Source organism: Oreochromis aureus, linkage group 7, assembly GCF_013358895.1.
Source record: "Oreochromis aureus strain Israel breed Guangdong linkage group 7, ZZ_aureus, whole genome shotgun sequence".
Taxonomy (NCBI): Eukaryota; Metazoa; Chordata; class Actinopteri; order Cichliformes; family Cichlidae; genus Oreochromis; species Oreochromis aureus.
Window position 1 is genome coordinate 37355319 of NC_052948.1, and position 18963 is coordinate 37374281.

The following is an 18963-nucleotide window of genomic DNA, read 5'->3' on the forward strand; positions in this document are numbered from 1 at the left end:
CAAGGTCAATACACCACTATGCATGCAGTGCAAACTGAACAACTTATTGATTTTCTAGTATAACTCATGAAGCCCTATTTCAAATGAAATGCAGTTATTCATAGGGATTTCAGACAAATAGACATAATTTTTTCACCATCTAATGAATATTCACTCTACTTGTTTAGCTTTCTGGCTCACTAAAGAGGAACAACTTGTGATAGCATCCTGGCGAAAGAGAGCTTCTGTTTTTTTAAGTAGGTGTTAGTTAGCAAAATATAAAGTTCACTTTGATCTGTCGAGATCAAGACACAAAGAAAAAGCTCCGGTTATGGTGTTTTGGGGTATAGATTGCTTGCACTTGGAGAGGGACCTTTCAAGAAAGTCCTTAGTGTAAGCTGTGGGAATGGAGCAGACAGTGCTCTGTGACGCACTCAGCTGTATTAAAGCTGCTTGTGTATTCTGTGCACTGTATTTCAGTGTGCAGCCATCACCGTGTTTGCAGGTTTTAGCTGTAACTGTGTGTCATCCTGTTCTCTAAATGAAATTGCAATGTGCATGAAGTCTGTTTGCGTTTGCTTGTTTTGTGAACGTATGCCCGTCCTGTCTTGATAAAAGATATGGCATTTCTCTCAGCGTGTGTGCTTGTGCGTGTGAGTGACGTCACATGCAGACAAAGGTCCCGTCCTGTGCAGTCTGTGTGGCAGTCTGTCGGTCAGAGAGACAGAGAGGGGGAGAGAGAGAGAGAGAGAAGGAGAGAGCCGCGCCAGCGCAGAGGGGCACGGAGACGAAGCAGAGAGCGCAAAAGCTTCGACATCTGGGGAGAAAATTAAAACAACTTGCACTTTTGAAAAAAACAAAACAAGAAACAAAGCCAAAAAACAAACAAAATCGGGACGTAGCGGTGGGAAAATTTGACCGATCTTTCGCTTTTTTTCCCTGCACGGACATAAAATGAAAGGGTTACCTGGCTGCATGTTGGATTTTAAATCTTATATTACACCGCTGCGGCTTTGACTTCAGAGTTGCGCAGGCAGAGTCTGTATGAGTTGTCTGTTGGAGGAATTTTAGACACTCCGGATCAAACTTGAGTTGGACATCCAGGAACCAGTCAGGGAGTAAGCTAAACCACCTACCCACTGCTCTCACTGCATGCAGGACACTGTAAGTATTTGATATCTTATCCTCACTGTTGAGAGATTTCCCCACAATTTAACATTTGTTACATAGAGGGGGGTACATGTATAGGTTTATGTGGACCGCTGTGTCTTACTATGCACATATGCCTAAGAGTGGGCATCTTTTCATAATCAAAAGTATACCTGCCACGTAGACGTGGCGATAGAGCAGTCAGTTCAGATAAAGGCTTTGATGGTATTAGCAGATGCCTGAAGCCCCTCAGCGCACCGTTATTTCAACGGGAGACGCGCAGTTGTGCGTCTATAGAGGATGTGAGAACAGGGACGCGGCTGGAATGAAGGACTTGTTGCGCCAGAACTGGGCTCTTTATCAAACTCTGGGATTGGAACAACACTTGTAGATGGGAGTGAGAGGAAAAAAATAAATGGGCGTTGGGTGTAGGAGTTTATAAAGGCTGACATCTGTTTAGATTTTCCACGCTGATCTCGTTATGATCTTATTTTAGATTTCTTTATCGAATCTCTGCGTCTTCCTCCCCAAAATAAAATGTAAACTCATTCTAACCAGCATCAGTTATTCAAGAGAAAACACTTGTGCTGTCAGTGTGAGTACTACGGATGACCAAACCACCAGCAGCATGTTGAAGCATTTCTTGTGGTGCTGGCGTCTTTCCAAAGAAAACGCCTTGACTCTGTCTTCTGCCGGCAGGAGTCAATCCACCCTACTCAAGCTCTAAAAATCAACTGTAACTGTTACAATTTTAGCAGACTTTAGTAACACCTTTGGGAAACAAAGTGATTTAGTCATTCCTCGAACATTCCCCTTAACTGTATGGATTTAGGGTAGACAGGCTTCACCTGTTATGGCAGAGACTGATAGCTCAGAGGTCCAACTTATAGTCTAAAAGTTAAAAGGAGCAATAATTCCAACATCTTAAGACCAACTGGGATGGAATGCTTGTTTTTTTTTCATCTGGCAGGTTCTGATGCTGTGTTGTTTGTTGGTTAGTCATAATAAGTCATGCATAACAAACTGGAGATAAATGTACATGAAACAGCTCTTGTGGGGACCTTGGTGACTGTTATCGGATAAAAGCACATCTTAAAAGCTCTGTTTCTGTTATTGGCACTGTGAAACTCTCTTAATGGAAAAATCTGAATGTCCCTTGAGACCCGTGGGATTTAATTTAGAACAGGTTTGCTCAAACTTTAACTTGCCCAACAATTAAGCTGAGTTAAGATGCTCTTGATGATATAGGGTGAAATAAAGCCATTGAGTTCTGTCCTTCCTTGAGTTTTCTTAGTCAAAACTCCCCGTGGCAAATTTCCATTTGAAGATGAACCATTTCACATCTCTACAAGAGATAAAAAGGCATAACTGAGTACTTTTATGTTTCCTGAAAGAGCTCTTTTGAGCCACTTACATCTGGTTTGTCATCAATCTCCGCAGACCTCAGGGATGGATTTCTGTTACCTTAGCCTGAGTCATGCATTCAAATAAACACAGTTGGCTGTGTTCTTGCTTGGAAAGTGACAAAAGACTTCACAGCTGTGTTGCTGATGTGATGCTTTTTACTGGCTCATTTTAGTTCCTGTTATTGGCAGTTTGCTCATTATATGCCTATTCCTTCTAAAGTACTATTATTGTTTTGAAGAATGTTATACACCCACCAAAAACCTTGAAACTTGACCAGAACAGTTTATTAACAGTTTATTAAGTTCATGACCTTCCTTTTTTTAATCAAAGTTTCCACACGCACCCAAGATATGTGATAAGACCGCAGAGTTTCTGTCATCAAAGTCAATTTGAACTGATTGAGAAGGTCTTCTGTAAGGGAAAAAAGGTGCTTGATACATGCTGTCACTCCCTTTTGATGTTTCCTGATTAACAGTAATTTGGGACTCAAATGGTGTCTCTGTGTCTGAGTGGGTGTGTTTATTTGTGTATTCACAAGAGAGAGTGAGACCACTGCTTACCTACCACCCGCTGTCACAGGTCTCAGGGGGTCTTTGATGCTCCAGAGAGTGATAGGACCATTAGCACTCCTGAAGAGAGATTTCAAATGACTTTGAAGCGACTTTAATCATGGATTCTACATTCTCAACATTTCTTACAGCCTTAAGTAACCAGAATGAAAGATTTGTCTTTAATAGTTTGTTGAATATCGATTTAGTTTTATTTACTTATTTGATGGATAGTGTGGATAAGTTAGGTTTAATTTTAACACCAATTTTAATCTGATCATAAAAAAACTAAGAAACAGGAGATCAATCCAACAAGCACAGTGGTTCGATTATAGTCATATATACAAAATCTCACATTATTTTCTGGGAAATTCTTCTTCAGTAGTGCAGTGAGCCACGTAATTCTTATTTACTGAACTAGGTCAGTTTGTTCACTCTCGATATAGCTTATTTCAGTCATTCTCACGTACTTATTTAAAAAAAACAATTGCAAATAACGGCACTTTTTTCATTTAGCATCATCTTATAGTAACAAAAATAACATTTTCAAGTAGCTGCAACACTCTGTGACACACAATCCAAATTCATATAGTGCAACATTTTACAACTTACACAGCTACTGTAGAGTGTTGTAAAATTAAGACATAACTCATGGAGAGAGAAAGTGAGAGATGATAGTGTTATACAACAAGCAGAAAAAGCAGATAAAAAGTGTAAAAGACTTATGATGCCCTTGTATTAAAAAACTGAATGATACTTTGTGTATATATGGATTTAGATATATATAGATCACAACCAAGTTTTATTTACTAGTCAAGTGCACTTAAAATATGGGTAAAGCAAAGTAAAGAGGCTCGCAGAGGCTCAGAGAGGCACCTCAGGTTCTTAGCCCTCAAAGTTGTTGTTGATAGATTTGATGGGGTTACAGAAACATACTCATCTGAAAGTCATTCCAGAGAAGTTGATTCTTTTGACTTCTGACCTCTTTTATCAAACTAAACAGAACTCCCATTGCAAAGACTTACTGTCTCCCCTGAAGATGACTGTTTTATGTTTCCCCTCGTGAGCTTTGACATCCGTCAAAAGACTGGGTCCTTGAAACATCTGTGTTGTGATTACTGGAACCCTGATTTCTCCTCCCCCTATTCTAAGGAAATGCATTCCACCCGTTCTTATTCCTTAGGTCCAGATTGTTTCCACATTCATGCAGGTAGCAGAGTCCCATTTAGTGAGCAGTTGCTGCAGAAAATAAATTTCTTCAAGGGCCATTTAAACAGGGAAGTAATTCAAACTAGCCTTTGACCTGTTCACAGCTATAAAAAATATACACAAGATAGAACAAATAGTTATAAATGGTTTTAGAATCACTAATACTCTCTCTGAAGTTATCTTGACTTTTTCTTACATACACATGTATTCTTATTAACATGAATTACAGATATTATGCTCCTCAGTGTCTGCACAGTCTTTGACCTTTGCACATCTTTAGCGTTCAGTGCCTTGTATCACATTTATGTTAGGTAAGATTAGATTAGAAAAGTCCAACAGTTGAGTCATTACTGTGTTGTAGCAGCCAAAAACATTTAAAAAAAGAACCCAAAACAACAGTAAGCTAAATGGAATTCCACATAATGAACTTAATTAACCAAAATTTAAAAATGATGCAATAAGGACCTTAAATCTCAAATGAATACAGTAGTTGTGATACATTTTATTATCAGCTACTGTCAATAACATTATAACATATCACATTTCAGACAATATCTGAAAATATCTCTCAAACTTCAGCTTGTTCTTGGTTCTGGGATCAAGTAATTATAGCTGGTCCATACAAGTACTGGGAGGGTTTGTCCATTTTTGAAGAGGCCTGCTATGCAGAACTGGAGATATATGATTTTTAAAGTTGACCAAAGCTCGTGACAAATTGCTGTAATCTTTTTTTTTCTGTACAGCCAAACGGTGTTGTACAAAGCAACATTTCAGCTTCAGCGTGAGATAGCGTTTGGCATTCACAGTGGTTTTTGATTTGTGCTTTATTGTTCATATCTCATCTTCTGAAAACATTGCCGTTGGCTTTTAATAGATAGACTTTGATAGAATTTGCTCATAACTACTTATTTGGAGGCAGTCGTGTGTTTTTCTCAACGTATGTAGACATTTCTTCTGTTTATCCACACGGAGCTTTGTTGCCATCTTCTACCTTTACCACTCATTTTTTACCTCAGATAAATGGAAAAAATAAATTGCGGTTTTGACAGGAAACTGACAGCTGTCAGATTAACGCTACTGTGGTTGCGTAGCTACGAGTGATACACAATGAATGCTGTTTAGGGAAGTAAATATATTTGATATTAATGTAGTTACTGTATATTCCAAACAAACTTCAGATATCGCCATGGCATGTTGGAAACATACATAAATATTTAAAGAAAGTAGATTTGCACAGTTTGATAAATCTATACACAAACCGCTCACAACTATCAGTGTGTACATATTATTATGCTGTCGTCTAAGGTTTCATTACACAGTTTAGTTAGTGCTAACAGATTTAAAGAAAATGGACCCCATACTTACTCAGGAAGATTACATGAATTAGGTTAGAATACACAATCGCGTGCACAAAGGGCAGATGTGTATTTACATGCATACAGTGCATGTTTTGGCACTCCAAAATATGGAACAGTCACAGTATGTTACCACTTTACTTACAAGTTCTTCTTTATTGAGAGGCAGGCTTTAAGGGGGTAAAAGGATAATGGTCAGTGTGACCAAAAGTCAAGTGTTCATCCCTGTGATGTTTACATTGTCAGGAGCTCAACCCACAATGGTGCTGTACTGTAGGCTGGTGCTGCCAGACACTGGACCACATCAGTTAGAGATAAACACATTCAGTGGCTCTCATGGTAACATGGTTCAAGACATAGATCCTGCACTTACCACTTATTTCCCTAATGACCACTCATTAACTTCCTTGCAACAGATCATGTGTGGCTTTGAGGCAGAAGAGGGTTAAAATCCTCTCAAAGGTGTCAGTCATGCATGAAAGAAAGAGGAACTAAGAAACACCATAATGAGGAAATTATTTTTCAACCCAGCACAAATCATGGCTCTTTCTGTGGGTACTGTATTAGTATGATTATTTGGTTCTGTACTCCAGCACGCTCTTTTTGAAGTGAAACAATGACACTAACCCTTTTTTCAGATGTTACATAGCATTTTAAAGTAGTATAATTCAAAATTCAGACAGATTGCTCTTACTTCAATGCTTCATTCAGCCAAATTATGGTAAGGACACAGTAATTAAATTCAGTTGAATTGCCCCAAGGTAAATGCTCTGAAGTATTTGAGAAAACCCCCAACAATCATCTGACCCCCTATGATCAAGTACTAAAACTAAAGTAAAACCTCCAGCCCAATCAGGAGAGTCAGCCCTCTGCCATGAAAGAGGAAAGAAGAAAGAGAAGAGAAAAGTGAAATGGAGCATAGGGAATCAGGACAAAGCACTGAGAGAGGAGACAAACTGTAATGACATGCTGCATCTGTATATAAACTTTCGGGGATTGAAAAAAGGTGAGTGGAGAAGAAGTGCATCACTGTGAATTACATGAAAACTTGCAGCAGTCTGAGCCTATAGCAGCATAACTAAAGAATGGTTCAGGGTCACTTGATCCAGCCTATAATCTTAATGCAAAAAGGAAAGTTTTAAGCGTAATCTTAAAATTAGAGACAGTGTCTGTCTCCTCAGTCCAATCTGTGCGCTGGTTCCACCAGAGACTGGCTTGATAGCCGAAGGCTCTGCCTCACATTCTACTTTTAGAAACTCTCAGAGCCACAAGTAAGCCTGCAGTCGAAGAGCGAAATGCTCTTTTAAAACAATGCAATCCTATGAGGTCTTTAGAATATGAGGAGCCCTGATTATTCAAGACTTTGTATGTAATCAGAAGGAGTTTAAATTGAATTTTGAATTTAACAGGGAGCCAATGAAGAGAAGCTACCATATGAGAAATATTACCTGTCTTTTTTGTTCCTGGTAGTAATCTTGTTGTAGCATTTTGGTTTAACTGGAGGCGTTTTAAGTAACTTTTAGAACATCCTGATTATAATGAATTACAATTGTCCAGTTTAGTAGCAACACAGAGGCAAGAAGTATATACATTTAGAGATGTTGTGCACCTCTAAATTCAGTAACTCTACAAAGACGCTCTACATATTTTTTGTGGATATTAAAGGACATATTTTGATTGAAATGACTCCCACATTACTCCTAGTGTTACTGGAAGTATCTAATCAGCCAATTAGATGGCAGCAACTCAGTGCATTTAGGCATGCCAATATAGTCAAGACAACCTGCTAAAGTGAGCATCAAAATTAGGAAGAAAGGTCACTGAAGTGACTTTGAATGTGGTTGTTGGTGTCAGATGAGTTGGTCTGAGCATTTCAGAAATTGCTGATTTACTGGGATTTTCCCGTACAAGTGTTTCTACTGCTTACAGAAAATGACCCAAGTAAAAGAAAATATCCAGTGTGTGGTAGATGACTGAGTTGATAGGAAAGCAACAGGAACTCCAATAACCCTGTGTTACAACTGAGATATGAAGATACTCATTTCTGAATGCACAACACATCAAACCTTTAAGCAGATGTGCTACAACAGTAGAAGACCATACCAAGTGTCCATCCTGTGTGCTTATAACAGGAACCAGGGCTACAATACAAATAAGGCTTACCAAAATTGGACAATAGAAGATTGGAAAAATGTTACCTAGTCTGAATTCCCCCTGGATCATTTCAATGTTAGGGTCAGACTTTTCTCTTAAAGCCTTTTAAGACCAGAGTTTCCAATCTTCCAGTAGGATAACACTCCATGCCACAAAGCTCAAATCATTTCAAACTGGTTTCTTGAACATGACAATGAGTTTACTCTACTCAAATGGTTTGTGATGCGGTGGAATGGGATATATTCCCTACATATATTCCCAATGGGATATTCCTCAGGTCCTGGAAACAATCTCTGAGGAATGTTTCCAGGACCTTGTTGAATCTCAGCCATGAAGGATTAAGGCAGTTTGGAAGACAAAATGGGATGTGGTATCCAATAAAAGAGGTATCCAATGAGTATACACAGATAAAGATACAGACATATACATGCATTTATGCATATGTAGATATAGATATATACACAAATCAATTATCATTTTAAATTATGACGACATGCACACATTTGTTTTTATTCAGTGCAGCGCATTAATGGTTTTGACAGGCCAGGTCATTAAAGTGATGAATTTGAAGAACACTTTTGAGTCAAACCCTGAAATCTCTGCAGACCACACTGACGCAATCCCATATTGCATCTGAGCTCCGGTGATGTAATCTGTGGAATCTGTCTCTAATAGTACAATTTCATTAGAGAACACGCCCAATAATAAAATCCAGAAAAAACCACACAAAAACAAAAACAAACTGATACATATGGTAGTGAATGTTTTGTTAATTTTTTTTTAATCCAGTCATTGTTAAATACTTCAGTTATCATAATAAAACCACTTGTTATAAACGGTTTTTAGACTGTTTTAAATGCATTCACACAACCGTCCATCAATTATTCATCTATTTTAAACATCTTTTGCTTTCTTTCATGATTTCTTTTTAAAATATATCTTAAACCACTGTAAGAAGGAGGATTTTTAATAGCAGACTCTCTTTTTTATGCCATCTAGTATAAAAATTTGCTCTACCTAAACATGTGGGACAGATCAGAAAGATCCTAAAGCTAATAATCTGAGTTACATGACAGTTCCAAAATGAAAAGCTGCATTATATGCCACTACATAGATAATAACTAGTAAGTTGGATTTTGGTTGTCACTAGACTTTCCAAAGCTATGATCCCTGTGAGAATTTATAGCCAAATTAAAACAGCTTTTATATGTTATTTATGATTCTGCCCATTATTTAGAAATAACAAGTTGCTGTCAGTGGCTTTGGAAAAACCGAAAGCCACTGTGAAACCAATCCGCCTCTCTCTATGTAATTTAGAAGTTAACTCCTTCTCCTGGTGAAATGAAACATTATTTTGTCAGTGCATCCAGGATTAACCGTTCCCAATGTGCTGCTGTTGGTGGTGTGATGAAACGCTGCTCCTTGAAATGCCTGAAATATGATATCTCATCTTTTAAAATGCACTATTTGTTTATTCATTTTACTATTATAATGTTTTGGTAGAAACCTCTGTTTAATATTATGCATAGTATACTCGATATATTTAGCCTATCACTGTTTAGCGTCGTTTTTGTCACTAAAGAATATTGTGTATGTTTGGCGCTCCTACATTTCCTAAATGCATTCATATCACTACCAGAGAGCTCTTTTTGAGATAAACAAAGCAAAAATTAAAGAGACTATTACAGGAAGCCAACAATGTTGGTTATGTGTTTCACTACTGAATTGCATTCTGGTTTATTTATGCAATTGTGGTGCTTGATTACACTAATAGTCCTACAAAGAGTGTACTATACAGTTCTATTCTATTCTATTCTATTCTATTCTATTCTATTCTATTCTGTTCTGTTCTAGTATAATGACCATTTGGGGCCATGTGTGCTGTGATGGAAGTGGTTCGAAGGGTATCATCCTCTGATGAGCTGTGAATCAGCCGGTCACGCCTGCAGTCACTCATGACTCAACACAGGCTCTCAATCCAATCCTTGTTCCGAGTTCTGTCGGTACGCAGCAACTGTTTGAGTGTATGTGCAAGTGTGTGTGTTTGTGGTTTGTAATGATAAAGATAAAGTTAAAGAATGAAAGCCTATGTGGCTGAGTGTTTGTGTGCATGCTAGCTTGTAGAAGCCCAGCGTCTCTACTTTCTGGGGTGGGAGAGATGGAAACAATGGGCACATTGTGTGGAGAGTTGGCAAAGATGGGAGGAGGGAGCTGGAGGAAAAGAAGCAGGCAACAGGAGAGGAAATCTGAGAAGAAAAAGATTGCAGAAGATGAGCACAAGGGAAAAGAGAAGAGGTTTAAAGGGCAAAGAGGAGAGGGGAGAACAGAGGTGGAAAGAGAAAAGGAAAGAGATTTGGAGGTGAGGGATGGAAGAACCGTGGGAAGTTATGAGACTTTTTGGTTTCACTTGAGTTGTACATGGATTATACACACATTTAAAATTCCCAATAATCAAGCTGCAACCAAATATTTCCTATAGATAAAAATGCATTGAAATGTAGAAAAAAAGACTTTTTGAACCCATTTGAAGTACATTTTCAAACATATGGGTAGCTGCATAGTGATTCATGCCATGTACCGTGATACATAGTATGAAATAAAATTCCTCCATTTTAGTCATTTTTAGGCAATATGTAGTTTATAAAATGCAAACTACAAACTCTGTGGAAAACAGCCAGTTAGCTTAGCAGTAGGTGCAAAGTAAGGGTCAACAGCAACTTACTCAGACTAAGTGAAGTCTCTTCCTTAAAAGCCAAACTTTATGTTGCAAGTATATATAATATTTTAATAGCTGACACTGTTAACGTTAGGAATTGGAAAAGAGGGTAGGTGTTCACTTACTACTGTGAGGTACGCTTTAAATAAACATAAAGAGAAGAGCCTTAGCTCATGAACCCCTTGCAAGCTTCAAAGAAGACTTTTTTTTTTATCACTTTCATATGTTTCCTGTGTCTCATAAATCATTCACATCAAAGTACAATTTGAAAAATGCTCCACAGGATTCATTTTATGTACCAAAAATAGACATTTTTTTAATCATGATTTCACCCCAGCTGTGCACTAAATGACTCCCTTTCTCTGTCTGATAATTTATGCTTCTCTGTAATCATTCTTACATGTTTCGTGACTTTTTATGAAAATAAATAATTCTTTTTCTCAAAGTTAAAAACCTCAGTACAAGACTGATAAACTGCAGGGATCCTGTTTGGAACATTAGCTTTTTTGTGTGTGACCTCACTTTTAAACAAGCTTCAAATGGTCATATTTTTGTCTGAACTCCAAAGCTAGAAGATGTATCCTTTTCTCCATAAAAAGAGAAGTTTCCCAGTGAAATGCTACATCAGTGAGACTCATTCAAGAAAGAGACAATTTGTAGACTACAGTACTTCATATACAGCCTTTAATGCACATGTGAGTTATAGATCACTATGGGTGAAAACAATGTATGAATTTTTCTTCTCTTTCATGAGTTCCACGTGGGCTATATGTTGCTTAGCATGGAATCCCAGATCAGTGATTGGTCTCAACGTGTGTCTAAATAAATATTAGTTAACACAGACTAAATTCTTGTTCTGTGAAAGAATAACATCATATCTGGGGGTGATGTTCTTAAAGGTATTTCTCTCAGGGCTGCATTTTAATAACAGCAGCCAGAAGGCTGGATGAAGGATTTTCAAGAGAGTGGGAACAGACTCTACTGCTAAGTGTTTAGTGGACTTCTTGTCTGGCAGTGACTGAAGTTGGTTTATCTCAGCAGTTGTCAGAACAGTGGTTAAAAAAAGTGCAAAACACATTCACAAGCAACATTTGTTTTGGAGCCAATTAAAAACAACAACAACAAAGCAAAAAAAACAACAAAAAACAAAACAAAAAACAAAACAAAGTATCAAATTTGCTCAGCTGTTCAGATGAGCACGAGGCAGTGATGCATAAGAACTCAAATTACAGTGGATAGCTCTTCAGATAATCCAATCATAATATGCTCATCTATGAACTCGCAGCCACTTCAGTTCAATAATGATCAGCGCAATTAACCAAGTATAACACAAACAAATGGGTAGCAAAAGGATGAGAAACAAGATGATTTTTGCATATTTGTTATTTGACAAACTGATATATGAATAGGTTTCAGGCAAGTATTTCTCCCAGGAAATATCAGAGTGAACCATGTATGGTCGGACAGCACATGTAAAATTTCCATTTTCTGTTACAAGAACAAATTCTTACTTTAGAAAATGAGTAAGTTCTTCAGATGATGCAGCTCAGATGGAGTTTAGCATTAGGACTGCATTATTATTGTGCTGTATAAATCTCAAATCTGTGTGTCACATGTGAAGACAGCACAAAGCAGCAATATTTAGAATCAGATCCTGACCAGTCTGCTGTTATTAAACTTGTAATTTTGTAAGTGGACGCTTTTTTTCTGTGCGTGCTATGTGAAGCTGCGGATATTTATTAAAGTCAAAGGAAAGAATTTGACACAGCCAGCTGTTTGCAACAAGCAAGACTAGACACTAAAACAACAAGTACTGAGGACCTCAAATATGGAGGATTGCATCTAAACATGAAGTGCAAAGTGCAAATGACTTGAGACATGTATTTTTTGGTAACAATGGTAACAACCTGATAACAACCTTCATTTAATTTACATTTTCCTGCAAATGTAAATATAAAAGGCCAGTAGAAAAATGGCTAAATCGACTAAATCTTAAGTGCATCTCTTTTATCTTGACAAAAATTCTTGAAAAGAAAAAGAGAGTTTTGTGTTAGCACAAACTGTTAAAGAAAATCAACACCCAAGAATTATTTCTTTAAAGTCTTCATGCCTAGTGTAGTTCAAAAGTAAAAGCAAAGGCCGAGTGCTTGATCTGTCTGCCAGGAAACTGTGGTTTGCTTCCTGTTTGGAAGCTTTGACTTTTTGAACTTTGCTTTGCTTGGTTTTCACTGATTTGTTTGATTTTAACTCACTTTTTTCACTTCAGACACTAAAAGCTACTTAGATTTGGTAAAAGATTGTGTTTGAGCTCACAGCATTAAGTCAACACATTGAAATATGGCATTTGCCTAGTGTATCTGACAGATGTAACAGATCTGCGTGACTATTACCTAAACCTGGTCCACAGCCACTCGTGTGAAAAGATACCCTGTGTGTAATTTGGAGAAAATGACAGATTTAATGTCCTTGCAATGAGAATGGGCTGGATAAACAATTTACTATGTAGCACATGCTGACATAGCAGTCCTGATTCAGTGCTTTTCTACTAATACCATAAAGTGTGTTAACAGATTTAAATGCCATGAGCCCGTTTCTGTTACAGCTACCCTAAAGCAAAGTGTTGAAGATTTCCATAAATCTTTTAATAGTAATAAAAAAAAATCTATGGTCCTTTGTTTACTTCATTTCAAGCTATAGCATTCATTGTATGTGGTAATGAATGCATATTCTAGGAACCGTGTGGTTTTCTGATTGAGTATTAGTAGCTCAATTTTTCAAAGGTGAAAAGTTATCTCACCCTGCAAGGCTGCATCATTTATTGTCAATTTAGCACTTTATTGTAGTGTGAATAAGTAATGGTGATGAACAACTAGCCTCTATGCATGTGTCAGTTAGGCGTACATTGACAATATACGGATGTAGCCTTGCTGTTGATCCTTGAGTAATGACCTCACATCTATGGATTCCAGGGTGGTCCTTTCATAGCCTGTTAGACACTTACACACACAAAACACACACTGAGTCTCTCACTCCGCACAGCCAGACTTTATCACACATTGCTAACAAGCATGAAGAGTGTGTCGACACACACTTGGGCACAGTGAGCATTTTGTTCTCTTCTACACACTTCCCAAACGTTCCTCTCTTGCTCTCAAACACATTTAAATTCTTGAAAAATAAGTCACTGCAGTGTTCTTTTTTACATATTTTTTGTTCAGGAAAAAAAGAACGAAATTCCCCTCATTCTATGTCCTTGTTCTTACATAGTCTTGTACAATATTCAGCTATCAACTGTTGTATGCAAACACATACACAATGACAGGATCTCCCTCCACAGGCTCCGAAGGTCTGATGAAAGTGTTGGGAATGTGTACTGAGAGGTCACTGACACTTCCTCCACTTTCTTGTGATGATGACTTGTCTCAGGCATCTAATGCCCCGTTGATTGCTCCCTCCAGACATTTAATGGCCATAAACTGCAGATGACGACATGGGCTTTCATCCGCTGTGGTCATTGTAAATGGAGACTCCATCCCTGTGACTTTATTTTAAATTTGTGTTGCTGCTGTCATTCAGTTGCTCCTCATAATGCTTCTTCTTATTGCTGACTGACTGCCTTACATGAGCAATGATTAAAATCTTAATAATGAGATGCAGGAATGATACTGTCATTTCTTTAAGAAAAAACAAAAACCTTCCACAGACACCAAAAGGAAATAACACACCCATTACAAACAGGAAAGGGGATAGTATTGCAAATTTAGCAGTTTGCTTCAAAAACAGATGTGTTCTTTATTTTCACATGTCGAAATAACACTCTTTTGCAATGAGGCCATACAGCTTTCTATTTAACCCTCTGGGGTCCAGGGTAAAATTGGCCATTTTTGACTACTTTTGATTTGACCTCTATATTATCTTGCCTTGTTTGGTTTCATTGTTTTCAGCACAACCTCACATATCTGAATTTGGAGTTATGTTTTCATTTTGACATACTGTATTAGCACAATTGATCTAAATTCAGACAAAAAAACTTAAAATCAGAGTAGAAAAAGTTATATTTCTTACTGTAAGAACCACAAATATGTTTAACGAATCATTTTCAAAACTTGAAATGTAAATAAAAATTGTACAAACAACAAAGTTATATGGTACTATTTACCTAAAAATGCAGCCAAGGCCTCAGGCGTTTTTTATACAACCATTTAAAACTATTTACAGAACAATCAGGTGTGCTGCATCAAATAAGATGCCACATAAATTATTTGTGCCACTCCAAAAAAAGAAAACACTCAGAAAAAAACATTGCGTGTATTTTTTATTATATCTCCGGTTTTATGTGGCCTATCAACACAATTTAAAAACTGGTATAAAGTTTCCAGTCTGCACTTTTGGCCCAAGTTGGAGACTCTGGTTTGCTGCATCTTGTTGCTGTGTCGTCTTAAATTGGTCATGTGATTTTGACGCCTTGGCGCATCAGTGGACCCCAGAGGGTTAAATGAATCCTGGTTTAAAAAAACATAAATGTAAAAAAACAAAAACAAAAAAACAAAAACAATGCAGTTCCCTTACAGGGCTGGACACTGCGCATTATTACATTAAAATGGTTTTGCTCGCTGGACTCAGTATACTATAAACCTCTGCAAGCTGCTGCATTCTAAACCACGTTCAGAAATACCTCTTTCCTTGTGTATCCTGATAGTAAAGCAATGCAATAATCCAAACTAGATGCCACAAAGGCATAAAATAGAACCTCATCATATTTGAACGACAAAATACGTCTGATTTTAATAAATAAATGCTTTCCTGTCCATCCATGTCTTAGTTCAGTAATATTTAAGATTTAAAACCAGCTTTTCACCAAAGTTAAAAAATATTTCCTCCAGAAATTGGTCTAAATAATTGTAGATCATCAGCATAACAATGGAAAACAATCTCAAAGGACCACGTGAGTTTACATATTGGTGGTTAATGTAGTGAAAACAGCTGTGAACCAAGGTCCAAGGGTTCCATAGTTAATCAGTTGCCAAAGAGTTTCATAAGCCTCTCCGCAAGTGTATTAAATGACCTGTATTAACACAGGGAATGATCGTTGCTTACACATAGACAAGACTATTTAAAAAAGCAAAACAAAACATTGGTAAATAAGCATAACCATGTCTGAAAAAGGAGGTCCTACTTTCAAACGCTGTCTGGTTAGTGTTTAGAAATTAAGAAGCAGATACATCCCGTAGGCCTGGAACAGTCCAGTACTAGCTATAATTCAATACCGCTAATACAATGTACCACTGCTATTTTAGTAAACAAAATAACATTTTACTGGTGCTTCAGGCAAATATGGCTGCAGCTGGAGTTCTTTATTGATCTTTAAGAAAATAAAGATAAATAAATAAAATGAAATTTAAATAAAATCCAGAAAACCATTTGCTTAACTGATTTCAACTTCCTTTAAATTGCCATTGGTGCACTGCAACATCTAATATACACCTAAGCAATGTAGGTGTATCACACACCACTTAAACAACTTATGCTTTAATGCATGAGTCACTATGGAACAATTGCACAGTTTTGAGCAAAATTAGACCTGCAGGTTTTTTGCTCTCCATTATATAACATTTAGAAATGTATATTACCAAGTTGAGTTGCAGAATTTGAACAAATAGTTTTGGCAAGCTTAAATTTCAATGCTTTCAACATTACTTCATTTCCCAAGATGATTTTTGATTGTTCATGTGACTATTTTAGAGGTGAAGGTTGTAATATTTTTTTTTCCTCCCAAAATTGCAAGTTAGCTAAGGAGGTGAAACAAAAAGCTTCTTCATGTTTGCACTTAAGTTTTGGCAGAGTGTGTCACTGCAAAAGGAAAAGGTGGTTCAAAGAATTTGGATGATTACAGAAGAAGGTAAAGAAAAGAAAATTTAAAAGAAAGAAAAAAAAAGAAAGCACTGGCCTTCGACCCAAAACTTCCAATACTTGTTCTTTCATCCGTTGTCCCCTCATTTTTCTCCAGTCTTCCTTGTGTCTGTATCTCTAGCACACACACACAAACACACTACTCATGCCCTGAGGTCCTGTTTCCGGTCTTAGGTGCATGAGAGAGACTAGCCAGCATCTGTGTGGGACTTGAGCTTTATTACAAACACATATACTCCTGTGAGTATTGTTTGCACGTGTGTGTGTGTGTGTGTGTGTGTGTGTGTGTGTGTGTGTGTGTGTGTGTGTGTGTGAGTGTGACACAGAGAGAGAGAGAGATGATGCTGCTGTTTCTACTTATTTTCTCAGTCTCCTCAGCATTTTTTTAAGCATAAATACTCGTAAACCTAAACCAGATGGAAAAAGAACATGTTTGAGGCTTTTTTACACAGGAGATACAAACACACACATCTTCTCACACATATCAGGCAAGCCTGCAGGCACAAAAAACACAGCACCTTTGTGTAATGTTTCTGTAAACTTGTAAACTTCTGTGACTTGTAAGCAACACAAGCTTCGTTTTGCACATGGTTGTATAATGGACAATGTATGTTTTCTATGAGATAATAGTGACTGCTATAGATGACAACTAACATGGAGCATGCTTATGATATAGATTAATATACTAGATTGCTTTGCATCAAAATTGTAATGAATAGGCCCAGATTCTCACATTTAAAGCACAAAAAGGCTTTTTAATCACACTGCATCTACTGTTTTGTAACAATTTCTAGCAAAAGCTCTGTAAGTATCAGCCTGTCGAGATAAGACCCGAGAAAAGGATTCACGTGTCACTCACACAGCAGTGCAATCAGATAATCAGATAAGCTGAAATACTCACATATGCCACATGCTTTTGAACCTACCTACTTGAACATTCAGTGGAAGTGTTTCTTTGTTTAGTTTAATGCTCCTTCTGTAATGATTTAACATCACAGGTGTGATTTACACAAGGTGATCAAGTAAAGGAAACAATAAAAAAGTTAAACAGCACTGAATTCATAATATAGCCTGTTTTTTTTTCTTAAAAACAAAACAAAACAAAACAAAAAAAAGTGTTGATTTTGATTTGAGGTGGTGCCTGCTGTTTCAGCTCCATGGATCTGAAAAATAAACCTCCCTTTTGAAATTAAACCTATGGTATTCAAACATACATCAAAAGATCGTGTTGTATGAAAATTTCATGTATTTCATGTCTTTTCTCATTTTAGTAAACACCACTACCACCATGGATGAGGATCAATGCTACTACAATGAGACCATCACCTTTTTCTACAACCGCAGTGGCAAGCCTCTTGCTAAAGACTGGGACACCTACAGCCGGTTGGTGATGGGCCTTGGCATCACTGTGTGCATTTTCATCATGCTCGCCAACCTTCTGGTAATGATCGCCATCTACGTCAACAGGAGATTCCACTTCCCCATTTACTACCTGATGGCCAACCTGGCAGCTGCTGACTTCTTTGCTGGATTGGCATACTTCTACTTGATGTTCAACACGGGACCAAACACAAAACGTCTGACTGTTTCGACATGGCTGCTGCGTCAGGGCTTGATTGACACCAGCCTTACTGCATCTGTAGCCAACCTGCTTGCCATCGCCATTGAACGCCACATCACCGTGTTCCGCATGCAGTTACACACACGTATGAGCAACCGGCGCGTGGTGGTTGTGATTGTCATTATCTGGACTATGTCCATAGTCATGGGGGCAATACCCAGCGTAGGTTGGAACTGTATCTGTAGCATTAAGTCTTGCTCCAACATGGCACCTCTCTACAGCAACTCTTACTTGGTCTTCTGGGCAGTGTTTAATCTTGTGACTTTTGTTGTCATGGTGACACTATATGCCCACATCTTTGTGTATGTGAGGCAGAGAACCATGAGGATGTCACGGCACAGCTCTGGACCACGACGCAACCGAGATACCATGATGTCCCTTCTGAAGACTGTGGTCATTGTGTTGGGTAAGAGCATTCACTTTCAGTCTGTGTACTGCAGCTGTTGATCTCTTGATAGTCACTAGGCTTTCTAGCAGGATGCCGGTACCTGTATATTTGTCTTTGTAGCAATGACCCAACATCTGAAGTCGTCAGCAGCAGCAAAACAATGCATGTGTTAATCAGTTTAACTATGAGGCTGTTACATTCAACACTGAATCCAAGCACAATGTCCTCCTAGCACTACTGTAGACCTCATATTGGTCAGTGGTGCTCCCCATGATCATTATTAAAATGCTCAGATTTTTAGTTATGAAGTCACTTTTAAATTGTTGATGCCAAATAGCCAAATGCAGATGAAAATAATTAAATATATGCAAGCAAAAATATATAAACATAGTGCTTTGAATAATGTGGTTTGGTTTTGTTGATCTAAAGTATAGTAGATTATGTCTCTTTTAGAAGATGCGTGTACCAAAAGTACCAAAGCTTCAGTACATGTCCATGCAAGTGCCTTTAAGGCTTTACGCTTCACT

General features: G+C 37.7%; 1 protein-coding gene across 1 annotated transcript in view; it reads left to right on the plus strand.

Annotated features, from left to right (window-relative positions):
- The first annotated feature begins 697 nt into the window (after positions 1-697).
- The window catches only part of lpar1 (lysophosphatidic acid receptor 1), a 35015-nt gene continuing 16749 nt past the window's right edge, over positions 698-18963 (plus strand). The window contains exons 1-2 of the mRNA XM_031753291.2: positions 698-1143; positions 17699-18454. Of these exons, the coding sequence (XP_031609151.1) occupies positions 17716-18454 (739 nt within the window). The 5' untranslated portion in view covers positions 698-1143; positions 17699-17715. The remainder of the gene's footprint in view (positions 1144-17698; positions 18455-18963) is intronic.